Source organism: Trichoderma ghanense (genome assembly GCF_004382785.1).
Source record: "Trichoderma ghanense strain CCMA-1212 chromosome Unknown scaffold_2, whole genome shotgun sequence".
Classification (NCBI taxonomy): domain Eukaryota; kingdom Fungi; phylum Ascomycota; class Sordariomycetes; order Hypocreales; family Hypocreaceae; genus Trichoderma; species Trichoderma ghanense.
The window spans coordinates 227,317-245,408 of record NW_027395665.1 but is presented as its reverse complement, the minus strand read 5'-3'; the positions used below and the strand labels follow the sequence as shown (position 1 = coordinate 245,408).

At 55.1% G+C, this 18,092-nt stretch overlaps 5 protein-coding genes across 5 annotated transcripts; 3 read left to right on the top strand and 2 right to left on the bottom strand.

The window, feature by feature from the left end:
- Nucleotides 1–2,095: 2,095 nt before the first annotated feature.
- Nucleotides 2,096–6,281, top strand: CCMA1212_002472 (Ubiquitin carboxyl-terminal hydrolase 21; the record flags this gene model as incomplete). The annotated part of the gene is made up of 10 exons (XM_073699854.1): nucleotides 2,096–2,327; nucleotides 2,409–2,556; nucleotides 2,629–3,088; nucleotides 3,153–4,095; nucleotides 4,160–4,809; nucleotides 4,876–5,024; nucleotides 5,101–5,530; nucleotides 5,600–5,914; nucleotides 5,979–6,108; nucleotides 6,172–6,281. 10 exons carry the CDS (start codon nucleotides 2,096–2,098, stop codon nucleotides 6,279–6,281), a joined length of 3,567 nt encoding a protein of 1,188 aa, XP_073561212.1.
- Nucleotides 6,282–6,873: 592 nt separating this feature from the next.
- On the bottom strand, nucleotides 6,874–8,605 carry CCMA1212_002471 (60 kDa lysophospholipase; the record flags this gene model as incomplete). The annotated part of the gene is made up of 2 exons (XM_073699853.1): nucleotides 6,874–8,255; nucleotides 8,419–8,605. 2 exons carry the CDS (start codon nucleotides 8,603–8,605, stop codon nucleotides 6,874–6,876), a joined length of 1,569 nt encoding a protein of 522 aa, XP_073561213.1.
- A 1,301-nt stretch (nucleotides 8,606–9,906) lies between these two features.
- CCMA1212_002470 (Serine/threonine-protein kinase BUR1) lies at nucleotides 9,907–12,526 on the top strand (the record flags this gene model as incomplete). Its single annotated transcript, XM_073699852.1, has 7 exons — nucleotides 9,907–9,912; nucleotides 10,495–10,673; nucleotides 10,748–10,829; nucleotides 10,888–10,990; nucleotides 11,091–11,487; nucleotides 11,580–11,771; nucleotides 11,851–12,526. 7 exons carry the CDS (start codon nucleotides 9,907–9,909, stop codon nucleotides 12,524–12,526), a joined length of 1,635 nt encoding a protein of 544 aa, XP_073561214.1.
- A 462-nt stretch (nucleotides 12,527–12,988) lies between these two features.
- On the bottom strand, nucleotides 12,989–13,816 carry CCMA1212_002469 (uncharacterized protein; the record flags this gene model as incomplete). Its single annotated transcript, XM_073699851.1, has 2 exons — nucleotides 12,989–13,303; nucleotides 13,601–13,816. 2 exons carry the CDS (start codon nucleotides 13,814–13,816, stop codon nucleotides 12,989–12,991), a joined length of 531 nt encoding a protein of 176 aa, XP_073561647.1.
- A 2,096-nt stretch (nucleotides 13,817–15,912) lies between these two features.
- CCMA1212_002468 (SNF1 protein kinase subunit beta-3) lies at nucleotides 15,913–17,590 on the top strand (the record flags this gene model as incomplete). Its single annotated transcript, XM_073699850.1, has 3 exons — nucleotides 15,913–16,700; nucleotides 16,898–17,468; nucleotides 17,543–17,590. The coding sequence occupies 3 exons, from the start codon at nucleotides 15,913–15,915 to the stop codon at nucleotides 17,588–17,590; spliced, it is 1,407 nt and encodes a 468-aa protein (XP_073561646.1).
- Between the last annotated feature and the right edge of the window lie 502 nt (nucleotides 17,591–18,092).

Sequence of the window (18,092 nt, the reverse complement as noted above, 5' to 3'; positions counted from 1 at the left end):
ATTCCCGGCTTCCTTTGACACGGTAGGTATTACGCCGTTAGGTACTAATGCCTCATCGCCATAGGTACTCTACGATACTACCTAAGTACCTTGCCTTTTGTGGTGTCGCTTGCTGATTTTGGCAGGAAAGCCAACGGCCAAGACCTGTCCATCATCCCGTGCCTCGTCACAAGCAAAAGAGCAAAACGCTGTTAAGGTTATTAAGCACCGAGGTGGGGTAAACAGTGGGGTGACAGCACGAAGGCGCGGCAGAGGTCGATCGCTGTTAGAGCGGTACCTGGGTCGTGCGTGGTCAATCCCGCGGGGTGCTGACAGGCTGGCGGGGTTTGCGCAGGTTCCAGCTTATCACAGTGCAGCTGAGCTCGGCCAGCCATGAATCATGGCAGGTTCCTCTTGAGCTTGACGCAGGTGCAGGATAACTACCGTACTGTTGAGAGGAATCGAATGAACTGTGGGACTCGCATTGAGTGGTATCAACACTTGATAGAACAAGGCATCAATTCAGGTCCATCACAAGCACCCAGTCCTTCACGAATGAACACCCCTCCACGTGTGCTAGCCCACTAGATACGCTTATTCTTCCAGATTGCCTTCAGAACAGTCGCGAGGTGAGGTAAGGAAGCTTCCCAATCTGCCACCGGCCTATCAGAGTTGAGCCGCCTCTCCCCCGATGCTTCAACTCAAGGCCACTCGCACCTCCACAATCAAATCCGCCGCCACCAATCGCAGCGAGCACCTGCTAACGTAATGACGCCACTTCCAGGCCCTCCAACCCTTCCAGTCCTCTGGTTCGGAGCCATTGTCGTCGTAGTAGCTTCGCGCAGTCTGTTTTCCCGGTTGCTGCTCCACAGGATACCGCTTGAGTGTTTTCGACTTGCTCGCTGCAGCTCTGATCCAGGGTGAAGAGAAAAAGAAAGAAGGACAAGAAGAAGAAGAGAACGTTAGCTTTAATGTCTATAGACACCGTTGCCCTGATAAAAGGTAGCCCCCGCGGCTGTGCAAGTCCTTTGACTGCTGAGCTGCTTTCCGCCTTGTCCCGCCACTGTGCAACCAGCTTTTCTGCCGGGCGGCCGATAGCGACCTTATCTGCCTGTCTCTCTTGCTCCCCCAGGCCGCTGCAGTGCTTCGTACTATTTTTTTTCTTAATGCTTTTTTGCCCTTCCTCCTCCTTCTCCAGCTGTACCTTCTTCGTACAAGCCATCCATCATTCTTTCCCTCGTCAACAGGCTCGTGCAAGTCACTCCTGCGACTTCCAAATTCTTCTCGAGTCTGGGCAGCTGCCGCCGCTTGCTCCTGCTGCCGTTGCTCCCGCTGCGACTTCCCCAACCCAAACCAAACCCGCCAGCACGGGCAAGTGCCACACGCGCGCCTTCTCATCGCAGCGCCCTGCACCCCGCCAGCGCTTTTGCAACAGCACCGCGGGAGCTCCTGCCCGTTCCTGGCCTGCCTCTGGCCTCTGGCCGTTGTGATTGCAATCATGGTACGTCGCTTTGTCTTGCCCGTCTCTTCACATCTGGCCCGGTCGAGTCGAGCCCAAGTTCCCTTCGCATCTACATCTACATCTGCGTCCGCCTCTGCATCAGCCGGCCGGCAATTGAACTGCGTTGCACGAGTCCCGCCGTCATCAGCGTCATCGTCATCGATCATCATCATTGCCGTATCTCCTGCATCTTCACCACAGCCTCACTTCGCCCCGGCTGCTGCTCCGACGCTGGCTCTGGTCTAGATCTGCTCTTGGCTCTGGCTTCTGCTCTGGCGCTCTTCCTCGCCTGTCCATCCTACATTTCCCCCATTCCCTGCCATCTTCCACATCGTTTCCAGCCCGGGAACAGCTCGTGCTGCAGGCCATTCAAGCCATTGCCGTGCATCACCATCCGGCGCTTCAGCAGCAACGTCGTCTTTTTGCCCGTCGCTGCGTGGGCATCAGGTCCCAACGGTTCAGAAGCCGCAGCTCGTCGAGCTTTCCACGCTCTCCGATCGCTCCGAGGGATCGTCATCAGCATCCGACCAAGTCCATGCTCGACGACCTCGCCTTTCTGCTTTCCTTGGGCCCCTCACCTCCACTCCACCTCGGTTGACTTCGTCTACCATCACCATGCAGTCAGAGGACGAAGCCCACCACCCTGGGCTGCCGTATCGACCCCGAGCTAATGACACCCGCACGCAGAGCTACAACGTTCCTTCCCCCAACGAGATGGTGGTCGACACGGACGACTACGTCGGCGTCCCCAACGCCCCCGAGAAAGAATCCGTGACCATGATCAGTCCCGAGAGCGGCCCCGAGCATGAGGCGGATCAGCTACAAGATCTTCCTCTGGCCAACGATTGTGCGTAATCTCCTCCGCCGAATAATAGCAACCTCTCTAAGTAAGGGCAATTCCACTGATATGACTCCTGGCATGCTACAGACGACGCCATGAGGGAGGTTGTTCTCCCACCGCTGCTCGACGAACCCAAGATCCTCGAAGATGCTCAACATACATGGACAGTTGAGAACTGGCGAAGCCTTGGCAAACGGGAACACGGCCCCATATTTCACGCCGGTGGCTATCCATGGTTGGTTTCTCGCAATTGATGGTTTCCTTGCCTTCGTCCACTCCCGCAAGCTAACGCCATTACTACGTGCAGGCGTATCCTCCTGTTCCCCCACGGAAACAATACCGACCAGTGCTCCATTTACTTGGAGCACGGATTTGAGCCCGACGCCATTCCCGAGAACTGGAGTTGCTGCGTGCAGTTTGGCCTGGTACTTTGGAACCCTAATGACCCCAGCCTATACGTCAACCATGCCGCGCATCACCGCTTCACTAAGGAAGAGGGCGATTGGGGCTTTACCCGCTTCGTTGAGATCAGGAGGATGTTCAACGTGCCCTGGGAAGGAGACAGTCGCCCGCTGGTCGAGAACGACACCGCCAACATAACCGCCTACGTCCGCTTCGTCGAAGACGAGACTGGTGTGCTCTGGCACAACTTCACCAACTACGACTCCAAGAAGGAAACGGGCTACGTTGGTCTCAAGAACCAAGGTGCCACGTGCTACCTCAACTCACTTCTCCAGTCGCTATATTTCACAAACGCTTTCAGAAAAGTCTGTTCCTTTCTTGAATGAAACCTCTTTCAACCATTTGGATTTAGTTACTGACGTTACATAGGCCATCTACGAGATTCCAACCGAGAATGACGAGACTATGCAAAACTCTGCCTATGCTCTACAGCGCCTTTTCTACCAACTGCAGACGTCCGAGCAGGCTGTTGGCACAAATGAGCTGACAAAATCCTTTGGTTGGGAGACGAGGCACATCTTCGAGCAGCAAGACGTGCAGGAGTTGTCACGAAAGCTCATGGAACGTATGGAAGAGAAAATGAAGGGCACAAAGGCTGAAAACGTACTCCCGGAGCTCTTCAGTGGCAAGATCAAGACGTACATTTCATGCATCAATGTGCCCTACGAATCGAAGCGCATTGAGGATTTCTGGGACATTCAGCTCAATGTCAGCGGAAACAAGAACCTCTTGGAAAGCTTCCAAGACTATATCCAGGTCGAAAAGATGGACGGAGAAAACCAGTATTTCGCCGGCGACCAGTACAAGCTGCAAGACGCCAACAAGGGCGTCATCTTCTGCAGTTTCCCTGACGTCTTGAACCTCCAGCTCAAGCGTTTCGAGTATGATATTCAGAGAGACATGATGATGAAGATCAATGACCGCTACGAGTTTCCCGAAGTTTTCGATGCCTCCCCTTACCTCATGGAAGAGGCCGACCGCTCAGAGCCATGGATTTACCAGCTTCACGGAGTCCTTGTCCACAGTGGCGACCTGAATGCCGGACACTATTATGCGTTTATCAAACCAACAAAGGACGGCTGGTTCTATAAATACGATGACGACAAGGTCACAAAGGCCACTCTCAGGGAGGTTTTGGAGGAGAATTTCGGCGGCGAATATCGACCTCCCCACGGCTATCCCAGGGCGCCTCTCCAAAAGAAGGCTCCTATCATGCGCCAGAACAGTGCTTACATGTTGGTGTACATTCGTCAATCTCGTCTTGACAAAGTCCTTTGCCCGGTTACCAAAGAAGACACCCCAGCTCTCCTCCGTAAGTAGCGGTACCTTCTCTCCTTCACATCTTCCAGCATAGCTAACAGAAGTCTTTCTTTTAGGGGAGCGCTTTGAAGAGGAAAACGCTTTGAGAGAGGCTCGTCGGCGCGAGCAAAAGGAAGCGCATCTGTACATGATGGCCAAGGTGATCACCAATGAAACCTTTGCCAAGTACGGAGGCACCGACCTTTGTGTCTTTGACGCCAACCCCGAAGTCGATCCCGCTGCTCCCAAGCTGTACCGCATTCGTCGAGCTACGCCCATGTCAGAGTTTGTCGCTCAGGTGGCTTCCGACATGGGCCAGGATCCTTCTCGCGTCAGGTTATGGCTGATGGTGAATCGCCAAAACAAGACAATCCGACCAGATCAACCGATCATGGACCTCAGGCCAACTGTCGAAGAGATCTTTTCCCGTTCCGCCGCACACAGAGACACAAGCTTGCGCGTTTGGGCAGAAGTTGCCAACGAGGTCAACGAAAATGGCGAACCAATCTGGCCGTCATACCAAAGCCAGCCAAATGGCGTCGTCGTAAAGAACGACACTATACTCTTGCTATTGAAGCATTTCGATGTCGAGAAGCAGACTTTGGAAGGCGTGGGCCATATCTATATTAGCAAAGAGAAGAAGGTTGATGAGCTTGTCCCCATGATCCTCCAGAAGATGGGCTGGGGTGATAAGCTCTCTTCCGACGAGAAGTTGCTAATGTGGGAGGTACGAGAAAACCCCGATACTCGTCATGCCTTGATTCAAAAAAAGCTAACACGATCACTGCTTTAGGAAATCAAACCGACCATGATCGAGCCCCTGAAGGGAAAGCAGACTCTCAAGGCTGCCGAGCTTCAAGATGGTGACATTATTTGCTTCCAACGCACATCCGACAAGAAGGCGGAGAATGGGCGTATTTCAGATAAGGCATCTCAAGAAGCGTATGTTATCTTTCCTTCCATGGCCACTACCACATGTAAGCAACCCTTTCTAGAACGGCGACTAACCTTCGTTCAGAAACAAATGGTCGGACCGCGTCGAGGATGCTCGTGAATACTATGACTTCCTTGAACATAAACGAACCATCAAGTTTCACGCTCATCCTACCAGATCCGACCCGGCACAATACCCCCCATTCGAGCTTGTCCTCAATTCAAAGATCACCTACGATGTCTTGGTCGAGCGCGTTGGTGCTCACCTTCAAGCCCCCTCAACACACATTCGGCTGTGGACGGTTAACGCAAGCACGAATAACCCCAAGACTCCCGTAAGACGGGGCACAAATCCCACACTGCGACAGATTCTGAGTCCCATGGGCTCAAATACGCTGAACGCGACGCAGCGGAACGACGCTTTCTACTTTGAGGTGCTGGAGATGAGCCTGGCTGAACTTGATACCAAGAAGAATATCAAGGTCACATGGTTGAGCGAGGGTATCACAAAGGAGGTACGTGTTGGACAGTAGCTGGTCCATGTTCCATCGGCTTCAGCCATGCTAACATTCGTTGCGCTCAAGGAACAATTCGACTTGCTGGTATCCAAGACTGGAACCATAGAGGACTTGATACAAGCATTGGTCAAGAAGGCCAAGATTCCAGACGAGGCCGAAGGCGGACGGATAAGGGTATACGAAACAAGTTCTAACAGATTTTATCGGGAGCCAGCTCGTGACCAGCCTGTCATGAACCTCAACGAGTATACCCAGATTTTTGCCGAGCGAATTCCGGAAGAAGAGAAGGCAGCCGATGAGAACAACTTCATCCACGTCTTCCACTTCCAGAATGAAGTTAACAGAGTCCACGGCGTTCCGTTCAAGTTCCTCCTTGTGGAGGTGAGTGCACTCTAGGCATTAGTTGTTTGTCACGCTGTACATTGTCCGCTAACGCAACCACAAGGGCGAGAAATTTGCCGACACGAAGAAGAGGCTTGAGAAGAGGACAGGTATCAAAGGCAAGAGCTTTGAAAAGATCAAGTTTGCCATTGCAAGGAGGGCAAACTATTCGAAGCCACAATATCTGAATGATGGTTAGTCCACGCTTCCACATGTCGGCAAGCATGCCTCTGTACTAATCACGGCCTACGATGTAGACGACGAGTTATGGAACATAGCCTCATCCGAAGATGACTATCTTGGTTTCGACCATCCGGATAGAACAAGATCGTTGAGAAACGGCGTTGGGGATCTTTTCCTTCGTTAGGCGGCGGCATACGAGCCGAGCTCGTGTCGACGATGAAACACGCAGCGATGTCGAAAGACTTGGTAAATGGCTCCAGGAGTCTTTGGTATATCTTGCTTTATACCCATCCATCACACCAACGTGGACTGTGTGTCCTTGTCATGAGGCAGTGGGTGCTTCTTATTGCTTGTACTTTTTTTGGCCCCCTTTCCTTCTTGATCATGTCAAAAGCATGCATGTGGCGACGCATGAGAGGCCGGCGAAGGGTGGATGAGATTTGTTTTGGTACAATATCAATACAATGAGCATATTGGATTGCAGTGGTCTCCAGCATTGGCTCTGATAGCTACATGTTTGTTCTCAAGTCTGTAATACAAATATTGTTTTATTATCAAAGCAAATAATCCAAGCTTGTTGCCAACGCCTCGTGGTTGTATGGGGGTGATGAACCAAGGCATCTTGCTTCACGGCCCCTTTGTGCCCTCTTTTACCCTTCTTCTTTCCTCTGATTTCAAAACTCCATTCTAACAAACCCGTTTTACACAGCATCCCGTCAGGTATCACATCTCACATTTGCATGCGCGGCTCAGTCTATGCCACAGCATCCGTTAATCTACGCCGTCTCTTGACGGTACTTGGCCAGGGGCCCCCTCTCAATCTCCTCGACGGAGAGATGTGCGCCGGCCGTCTTGAGAAGCTGGGCGCAGTCGTCCTTGCCGCTGAGGAGAGCCAGGAAGAGGGGCGAGTTGTCGGCCCTGTTGCGCTCGTGGACACTGGCGCCGCGCTTGAGCAACTCGAGCATGATGTCGGTGTTGCCCGAGACGGCGGCGAGGTGGACGGCGGTGTTGCCGGCGTAATCGGCCGTCTTGAGGAGCTGGCTGCCCTCGCCCTCGAGCAGCTGCTTGACAACGTCGATCTCGCCGTTCTGGATGGCGTAGCCGAGGGCGGCGAAGGCGGACTCGACGGGGGTGAGGCGTGCGGCGGCGTCGATGGGCGGGGTCGGGTGGGAGAAGCTGGGGTGGGCGATCTCGGTCATCTCGCCGCGCAGGGAGCGGGAGAAGCGGTCGGCAATGTCCTTTTGGGAGAGGCCGGGGAGGGCGAGGAGGTGGGAGAGCTTGGCGAGGGCGGCCTCGGCGGTGAGGTCGAGGCCGAAGATGACGCCCATGCGGCCGAGCTGGGTGCCGGGGGCGTAGACGGGGGAGACGAAGCCGTTGACGCACTGGCTGACGTTTACGACGATGATGCCGCGCTCGACGGCGGAGCGGATGACCTCGGTGAGGCGGCCGTCGACGCCGCCGGGGACGTTGCCCATGCCAAAGGTCTCGAGGATGAGGCCCCTGAGGTCGGGCAGGTGGAGGACGGCGTCGACCATCTCAGGCTTGATGCCGGGGAAGACGCGCAAGCAGGCGACGTGGGTGGTGTCGAGGTGCTTGTAGACGTGGAAGCCGGCGATGGTGGTGGGCCTCAGGATGAGGTGCCAGTTGACGTTTATGCCTAGGCCGTTGACCTTTGCGAGGGGCTCGCAGTTGGGGCTGGCGAAGGCGTCGAAGGAGGCGGCGGAGACCTTTGTGGTGCGGTTGCCGCGGTAGAGGGTGTCGCGGAAGAAGAGGCAGACCTCGGGGATGACGAAGGTGCCGGCGATGATGAGGGAGCCGAGCAGGTTGTCGACGGCGTCGGACTGGAGGGCGAAGATGGGGGCCTGGGAGCCGGTGAGGATGACGGGCTTGCCGAGGTTGGCGAGCATAAAGGACAGGGCCGAGGCCGTGTAGGCGAGGGAGTCGGTGCCGTGGAGGATGACGAAGCCGTCGAAGAGGTGGTAGTTGTCTTTGACGGCGGTGGCCATGTTGGCCCAGTCGGCGGCGGAGATGCTGCTCGAGTCGAGCAGGGGGGTGAACTCGAGGACGGAGTAGCGGACGTGTCGCTTGTAGGCGGTAGGGGGGGTCCTGAGGCTGTCGAGCTGGACCATCTGGCCGCTGCGGCAGGCTTGCAGTTTAACTGTGTGAGGTGTTAGCTTTCGGGAATGAACATCTTTTATTGTGTGTGAGAGATTCATTTCATGCTGGTCGGTAGATATGGTTGGATCTCTATGTGAGAGAGCCCGCTCTCATCCCGTCTCCTTGACTCGCATACTCAAACACACAAACAGAGTTTGACTCACCACTGGGCTCTGAAAAGTCATTAAACGTCGTCCGGGGAGCCATGGCGCTCTCGAGAAAGCCCTCGCTGGGCGCGAGGCCGTCAGGCCCTTCCTGCATGCATATCGTGCCTCCGGTGCCGATGATGAGGACCCGGGACTCGGGGAGGCCGGCGTTGAGAGGAGGCGTGTTTGTGGCTGCGGGCGACATGTTGCTTCGTGGACTTTTTTTTCTATGAAGGGATTATGGAAGAAGAAGCGAAATGAAATGACGAAGGCGACGAGGGGAATTTCAATTGCTCAGAGAAAAAAAAGTAAGTGAGGTCGCACAGGAAGGAGCTTGAACGAGCTGGTCGTCCGGGTTCTTATCAACTTGTATGATGGTACGAAGTACTTATACCCCAGATAAGGGACGGGAGTTGAGAACGAAACAAAGGTAGGGTATAAGGCGCGTTCCAACAGTCTTCAGCCAGGGCTTTCAGCAGAGTATTTATCCACGAGAAATCTGATCATGCGGACGACAGCGAGAAATGAGGAAAAGACGGGAAAAGAAGATTTAGTCATGGGCAAAAGGGCGGGCAATTGCCATGGGCGGCCATGCGTGCCTGTGGTGAAAAAAGTCTATTAGAGGCGACGGAGTGGATACGAAGGGGTAATCGAAATCGGAGGTGGGTGATTTTTCTTTGCTTTTTTTTTCGGGGGCTGTTTGGCTGGCTGGGGTGCTTGCGCGAGGTTGTAGTAGGTAGTAGTAATCTCTAGGCAGTGCGGGCTGATGAAGCAGTCATGGGACAATGGAAGAGTTGTTTGATGGTTCGGGATATGGGTGAAGCTGTTCACAGATGGATTTGCACTATGACGGAGAACGCAGTCGAATGCCGTCTGGAAGTGCTTTAAAGATTCAGGTAACAGTAGATGCTTTCGGATATGTACCAAGTACATCTACCACCTCTGCTAACGCCCGCGTAGGAGCGGCTTCGGCTCCGTTCCGTGTCAGCCTTCCGCAGTTGATACTGTTCCCCAGTCGAGATCGGAGACGGTTCTCTGGACAAGAAATTGACAAGGTACCATGGCGCTTATTACTACTCGTGCTTGTGCTTATGCGTCCTTTGTACCTTGCGAATTCACACAACACACAGTAGCATCCGAGATTCGGCAAGGGTGCAGCGAGATGCATGAGCGACGCGGTACATGCAAAGCTGCTGTAGAGCTGCCCGTGACGCAAGTTCCTCCTACCAAAAGCCGACTCCATGAAGCATCCCAGCATACGTCACCCCACCTAAAGGTGCTAAATGCCTAAGCCTTGAAGACCAGAAAGTTGGCTATCTCATGCCTGCACCTACTGGCACAGATCTACCAGCTACCCTTTCCTTTTGCATAGCATCGTCATCACCATCATCTTTGTGCGTATCAATCAAATCCGGTTCACCAATCTAAGCGTAACTGTCGCGCGGCTGTTGGTCAAAGACACACAAACTGCAAGTCAAAGGTCAAAGGTCTACCCTCTCTCTGGCAATGCAAGTAAGGTACCTACTCGCTGTCAACGCAGTACCGTCAAGAAACTGCATCGTCCCGCAGCCCCAGGCCGGCAGCCCATGTACAATCCAGGTACAGCTCCACCGACGGCCCTCTTCTCACATCAGATTGGGATAAGCGCAAACCCTCGCAACGCCATCGTTGGACTGTGTGCTTCAGCGCTGCACTCTCAAAGTCATCGAAGCCCATGACTTTTTTTTTCTCTCTCCTTCTTTTGCAACTCGCTTCCTCAGCTACTCCTCGACCTCTCCTCTTCTCTCCTCTCACTCTGCTTCTCACCATCGCTACTCCTCCCTAGAGAGAGCATCATCGAACAATTTATCCCAGTTTTCTGCTACTGAGCCGTCCTTTGAGCCAGCATCATTCGTTCGCCATCCGCTTCCTCGATAGCGCTCTTGCGGGGGGTTTTCAACAGACCCAGGAGGAGAACAATGCGCGCCCATCGCACCACGACTTTCTCATAAAACGCGCCTCGTCCACGCAACGCAAGAGTCGCCCCATCATTCTCCGTCCTCGTCAGCCATTGTCGACGCTGTTTTCCGCCTCCTTTGATTCCCGCGATTCGAGGCCGTCGGCAACTCGACGCCCCCAGCGCGCGTCATGGATCGGCCATCGGAAACGACGCCCGGCGGCACCTCGCCGCGAACCTTTGCCCTGAATCACGCCAGACCAAAGTCCAGCTTCCAGGGCTGCTCACGCATCTCCGACTATGAGCTACAAGGCAAGCTGGGCGAGGGTACTTTTGGGTACGGCACGCCCTTTGTCCCTTGCATACAGCATTGTCCAGCAATGGAGGCTAACGCAAACAATCGTGCTGCAGTGAGGTCCATCGTGCTCGATCACGCAAGACGGGCGCCCTCGTTGCCCTGAAGAAGATTATCATGCATCACGAAAAAGATGGCGTAGGTGGAGGCACCAGGATACGAATCTGTGTTCCTCTCTCCTGACTGACGGCTTCAGTTTCCCATCACCGCCCTGCGAGAGATCAAGCTCCTCAAGCTACTGTCACACCCCAACATTTTGAGGTTGGAAGACATGGCTGTAGAGCACCCCACGAGGCAGAGTGAGTGTTTTTAAGTCGTCTGCTGCTCCCTGTTTGCTTCTTCGTTCTCTCCTTCCCAATCGCCAGGCCCAGGCTCCCAAGCTGACCGAATCATGTGCAGCCGACAAACGCAAGAAACCCATCATGTACATGGTGACGCCATACATGGATCACGATCTTTCTGGCCTCCTCGATAATCCGTCCGTACACTTCAAAGAGGCTCAGATCAAGTGCTACATGATCCAGCTTCTCCAGGGCCTGCGCTACCTCCACGAAAACCACGTCCTGCACCGAGACATGAAGGCCGCCAACCTCCTCATCAACAACAAGGGCATCCTTCAGATTGCTGATTTTGGCCTGGCCCGCCACTACGATGGGCCAACACCCAGGGCTGGGCATCCTGTTGGAGAAGGCCGCCGAGACTACACTGGGTTGGTGGTAACAAGGTGGTATCGCCCCCCAGAGCTTCTGCTGCAGCTCAGGCAATATACCACCGCCATCGACGTGTGGGGTGTTGGGTAAGACCATTCTCCCCCCCTTGGATATCAATCCCACCTTGTGTAGCTGCATTCGCCTTCTATCATTGAGCTACGACGCTGACACTCTGCAGCTGCGTCTTTGGAGAAATGCTGTTCGGCAAGCCCATCCTCGCAGGCGAGAGTGACGCTCATCAACTCGAGCTCATTTGGGATCTCATGGGCTCGCCCACCGATGAGAATATGCCGGGATGGAAGAGTCTGCCAGGAGGTGACCACCTGTCTCCTAGACCACGACCGGGCAACCTTCAGAGCAGGTTCAGAGAGTATGCTGCCTCTTGCCCACCTACACTCTGTCTATCCAGCGAACTAGAAGCTAACAATTACTCCCCCCCCTTTTTTTAGATACGGTACTGGGGCAATCTCTTTACTGAAAGACCTGCTGAAACTGGATTGGAAAACGCGCATAAACGCCGTGGATGCCTTGCAACATCCCTACTTTAAGAAGGAGCCCCTCCCGCTGGAGCCACATCAGCTCCCAACCTATGAGGAGAGTCACGAGCTTGACCGGAGAAAGTTCCACGACCGCAAGGCAGCCCTGCCCCCTGCTCCCAAGGGAGGAACAGTCGGGTTGGGGCCTGATGCAAACGGAGCAACGGCCGGCTTCAACAGCAGCGACGCCTACGGGAGTGGCCGGAACGGCGTCAACGGAGGACGCTTCAGAGGGCCCGACGACAGGCGACCGGCTTGGCGAGAGCGTGGGCCTCCATCGAGGCCTCCTCAGGACCGCCCACCAAACTGGGACGATGCTGACCATCGGGATCGAGATCGACCGCCTCGCAGCCGCGGGCCGGGCCGTGGGCCAGATATTGACACGTACATTCCGAGCTACGGCCGGGAAGAGGCCGGAGGACGGCGCAGGGATGACGACCGGCCTCGTGATGATCGACGACGCCCAACTAGCAAGGACAGCGGTCGACGATACGATAGAGACCGGCGAACAAGGAGTCGAAGCCGCTCGCCCATGCACGAGAGGAATCGCGACCGAGATCGTACAGATCGAGACATGTACCGACGATGAAATTCGCACGGGACCCCCTTCACCTCTTAGATATACAAACCATATATATGCATCTATATGTATATGTATGGACCGGAGTGGCTGGCTTTCGCTCAAACCATCTTGCATTTTTTATGATATCCCATGGAAGTAGCTTCTCTCCCATTCTTCTTTGTTTTTATTCATTTCTTTTATGTTACCGTGCCAGAAACAGGGGTGTAGAACGGCGTTGGAGGCAGACAGTGCGGAGAGATGCAATCACTGGGCCTAGCATCTCTCCCTATTGCCCGAACGGCTAGCTTGTCATTGGCATTAGCAGGTAAAGGGGGACGAGGTTACCGTTACAGAAGGTAGAGGACATTAGCATTGAGTCTATGAAGCCCACAAGACGCAGGAAAAGAGACCGCTTCATTACTTCGTCAAAGCGTCATGAGTGTACGACTAGCCTATTGTGAAATCATGGAAGGACATGAAAAAAAAAAGTCATACATCAGAGTCGTCCTCTTCTTCGAGAATCGTCTGTGACAGGAGCCCAGTTGCAGGACGGCGCCTGGAAGGAGAAGGGTCCGGCCAGTACCACTCCCCTTCATTGGAAGACGAGTCATCCTTGACCAAGGTGTTTGGCGAGGAGTAGTAGGACGACAGAGGATCCTTGTCGTGGGGAGGCGTGCGAGAATGGGCACTCCTGCTGCCGTTGCTGCTTGCGTCTCCTTGCATGCCGAGGTAGGAAGTGATGACAGTGGAGGACGTGGCGAGGGTGAGGCCGGTGAAGGCTCCGACGAGGGCGGCGGTAGCGAGCTATTGTTGGTTGGGAGAGGATGGTGTTAGTTTTGGATTGTTACTTACATGCAACGTTGAGCCTCTTTTTGTTATGATGTGAAGATCGAAGAAAGGGGAGGAGGAGGAGGAGGTGAGAGGGAAAGACGTACGAATGTATAAAGTGGCTATATGGCGGGTTATAAGAGGTTTGGTTAGCTAGGAGCTTCATTCCACTAACAGGTGAAGGCGGTTCCAACGACACAAGTAGCATGATTACATAAGGACGACGATGATGTCTCATGAGTGAGAGCTGAAAGATTAGAGAAAAAGACACACCTGTAAGGCAGTAATGAAATCCACGATTCCGCGACACCAGCCGGCCACATACGCGGCGAGATACAAGACGGGAAAGAAGACGATGCGCAGGACGCGCGCGAGGTACGACAGCGGGATACCGATGAGCAGGCGGAGGGGGAGCGTGAGGAGGCGGGCGAGGAGGGCGGCGTAGTGGCTGGTGAGGCGGAGGTAGTTGAGTATGGCGGACGTGTCCATGACTTTTATTGTCTGCGGAGGAGGAGGAGGAGGAGGAGGAGGAGGGTTGTTTGGTATGAGGGGAGTGTGTGAGTGAGCGAGGTATGGAAGGGGGTCGGTGATGGTTACGAGTGCGATGGTACCCAAGGTTCAATGTACGTCTGGGGTTGTCCTTGGAAGGTGTGGCTGGTGGCTGGGGGGGGGGGATGTGGCGGGGTTAACCTGGAGTATTGGACGAGCATTTGCGTGTAATATTTTCTATTGGAAGAGGTGCTGCTGAGATGGCGGATGGGACATTTGGTCGAATATGTTTTTTTTTTGTATTAATCTGTATGAGCGCTTGTGAGGCGGATGGGGGATGCTCTGGACGAGAGGGATGCTTGTTTTGGTGGACAATAGACCGCGGCGCGACTTCTTTAAGAGTTATGTACTACCTCGCGCTGTCAGATCGATGCTAGTGGTGGAAGAGTCTGTCTCGGGAGAGCAAGCATAATCTGATGAGTGAGCTGTGAGTCGACCAAGTGTCGCCCGCTGACGTCAATTATTGAAAAATCATGAGTATGACTTAGGCAACAGTAATTTTAGGTTGAGAAATCTACTGGAAATGCTGGCAGTTGCTTAGAATATCAGCCAGAGTGTGAAAGTGTGTTTGAGGCTTCGTCTGAAGTTGTACCTCAGCCAGAGCTGATTCATGGCAAGCTTCTGTTCCGATCTCGCATGAACACTGTGCTTTCAAGGTTCTTTACCCAGCCCAGTTACTGGAGAGGCGCAGCCAAAAAGGCGAGTGAATATACATCCGCTGACAGGGCAGCGGCATGACGGCACCCGACACAGAAGCAAAAGTGCTTGTCCTTGGTTCTTCGAGTCCATGGTGTCGTCATTGCAAAAAGCCCCCCCCCCGGATGCATGTGTGGTGCAGCTGCTTGCAGCTCCGAGTGCACAGTACAGGGGACCTCGTCAACACGCAGTCATTGCACTCCGGCTTACGTACTGAAGTTAAGAAGCAGAGAAACTCAGGTGCCCAACAAACCTCATCAGAACAAAAAGGGCAGAATCCCCCACCCTTTGACCCCTCCCCTCCAACGGGCCTCGATCCTACTGGCCAGCTTGCCTCCAAACCCACGATCGTGTCCTGCAGACGGGCGGCCGCGAGAACGACACGACAGCTAAGGAGACCAGCCGGAAAGTTGCAGTAACTAAAGAGGACGGGACAAGGGAAAGGCGAGAGGGAACCCCCACGAGCATCTGCAGACGCCCGAAAAGAGGAATTTCGAACCCGAGCACGAGGACGCCGGACTGCTGCTACTCGATAACCTACAGCTACTTTCGTGCATGCCTTTGACGGTGGAAAAGGCTCAAGGCCCCTCTCTCGCGCTTTGAGTGTTTGCCTCGGGAACTTCCACCCGCGACCCCGGATCGGTCAAGAGCTGGGCGGAACTGGCGGGATTGCTGTGCATGACTGACTGACTGACTGACTGCTGGCTGCGTCGTTGACGATCGATCGACCGAGTCCAAGGGTCCTGTCGAGCCTGTTGCACTATCTGCCATCGTCTGCATTCCGCCCTGCCGCCTGTCGGGGTTTGCGCCACAGCCAAGCGCCTGCACGGGACCGTCTCAACCGTCCGACCAAAGCTCGGCCCCCCCAAAGCATCCCTCCACCATCCTTGGAGCCGATCTAGATCATCCATCCACCCACTTGCATTACTTACTTACTACTACTACTACTATACTACTACTACTACTACTACTGCATACCCAAAAGAACGCAGAACTCGGACAGACACAGACGCACACAGACGCGGACCGACGACACGCATCGAGATTCGACCCCCCACCGCCGTCTGAACCGTCTGATCCTCCCAGCAGGGCCGCGCTCCAACCACGGCCTCGCAAGCATCGTCACGCGAGTCTCCCCCGCTGTCTGTCCCCCCCCCCCAGCCCAGCCCTGCTCGCCAGCGCCTCTGTGCAACGGCCAGCCGCCAACCGGCCGCCTCTGCAACCCCCCTCTGCTCCCGCTAGCAGCCCATCCTCTGCTGCCCCGGGAAGTCGTTGTTTTCTCTTCTCGCCCTCGCTTCCCCCGTCCCTGCCGCCACCCCCCTGCTCGGGTCCCCAAAGCCATGGGTAACAACCATTCGGCGTCCAGCAAGGCGGGCGGGCCCGGGTCGCCTCCCCAGCAGCAGCAGCAGTCAGACGTCGACTCTCCTCGCCAGCCTCAGCACCGCCGCGACGGCTCCCGCAACGTCATCCCCGTCCACGCTGCCCGCGCCGCCGCCGCCCCGGAGCCCTCCTCGCTCCAGGCCCAGGGCTCCATCGCCGCCTCCGTGCCCAAGCCCAAGAACCTGCCCGCCACCGCCGTCTCCTCCCTCAGCGGCTCGCCGCACAGCAGCAACGTCTCCTCCGTCGCCAACGCCGCCGCCGCCGTGACCGCCGCCGTTGCCGCCGGCGGGAGCCCCAAGCCGTCCGAGCCGCGGCCCATTGTGCGCGACGAGCCCTCCAAGCCCGTCGCCGTGCCCATCGAGGGCTCCGTGGCGCGCCCTCACATCCCCGCCGTCCCGCCCTATCTCGAGGCGCAGTACTTTTCCAACAACAGCCTGACGGACATGTACATGATGCGCCCGCCTCGCCTGCCGCTCCCCATTGAGGAGGAGGTGCACACGCCGGGGTCGCCCATCCTCGGGCCCGACGAGACGTTTGCGGACCTCGACCTGGGCGAGTCGGAGGCCTTGACGAGGAAGAGCTCCGCGCTCAGCGCCGGCACGGCCGAGGACGATGAGGGGGAAGAATTGCGCGTGGACAAGACGAGGCCCGTCGTGGCCACCAGGATCGAGTGGAGGGGCGGTGGTGAAAAGATTTGGGTGACGGGAACCATATTCCACTGGAATCGCAAGCTGCGGTTGCGTCCTGTGTAAGTGTCATGATGATTTTGGACATGTTTCTTGTGCGCTGGCTACCTGCGCCTTGCCTGTGGCCTTAGGGGGACCACCCTTTTTTGCCTTGTCCCCCGAAACTTACATCTGGTGCCTAGCGGCACGTGCCTTTGGCCATGGAGCTCCCATTTGTGTGTCCGTCTCGGGTTCGCTAACGCGATGTTGCCTCTTATAGCGAAGGCCAGCCTGGTGTTTTTGCTGCCACGGTTCACGTGTTGCCGGGGACTCATCATATCCGCTTTCTGGTCGATGGCATCATGCAGACCTCGCCCGATCTTCCCACTACGGTCGACTTTGGAAACAATCTGGTCAACTACATCGAGGTCAGCCCCGAGGGCGCCTCAGCGGCCAAGGAGGGCGAAGCGGCCAAAGCTGCCGAGGCCGGAAGGGACAAGGGCGAGTCCCGCGCCGATGCCCAGTCCAAGGAGGAGCCCAAGGTGGCCAGGGGCAAGCCCGTCCTGCCGCAGGAGGCCTACACCAGCGAGATCCCGCAGTACCTGCTCGACTTTGACCAGCCCGAGGAGTCGCCGGCCTACCGCAACGCCGTGTCCGCCATTGAGAAGCTGACGACGCCGCCGAGCCTGCCCGGGTTCCTGGGCAAGCCGATTCTCAACGCTGCGACCCTTATGAAGGACGACAATAGCGTCCTGAACATGCCCAACCACACTGTGCTGAACCACCTTGCGACCAGCAGCATCAAGAACAATGTTTTGGCCGTGTCGGCAACGACTAGATATCACAACAAGGTGGGTTGAACCCAGAGAACAAGGATGGGCTATTGATACTTGGAGATGTGCTAACAATCGTCTGTGCTTTATAGTATGTCACTACAATCATTTACAAGCCTACCTCTACAGATGAAGGCTAGATAAAGGCCCATTAAACAAAGAATGAGACGAAGAAACAGTCATTTGGGTGAGAATCGAGATGGCAGTCAAAGGACGTTTTAACAACATGTACTATTTCTATTTCTTTTTTATTTGGCAGCACCTTTTCTACTCCGATTTTATCATACCCGTAGTGGTATTCGGCTACATTTCTGTCTGTCTGTCTGTCTGTTTGTTTGCTTTTTTTTCGCCGCAATGTAGGTTATACTTGTCCAAAGGGATGGTGGAAGTCAGACTGTGGGTTATTACATGAGTGGGCTAAGGGAGTAGTATGATGAAGGGACTGGATGCGGTAGAGCTTCCAATGGGGTTCGCAATGAACCAATCAGATAGATAACCTAGATGGCCAACAAGGTATGGGATGGACGGATGTTGAGCACAATATACAGTGCCATTTGCTCTTTATACTCCCCTGATATATCCTCACTGTGAATCTCATTGTGGCCTCTCGTCTTGTCTATTCTTTTTTTTTTTTTTTTTTTT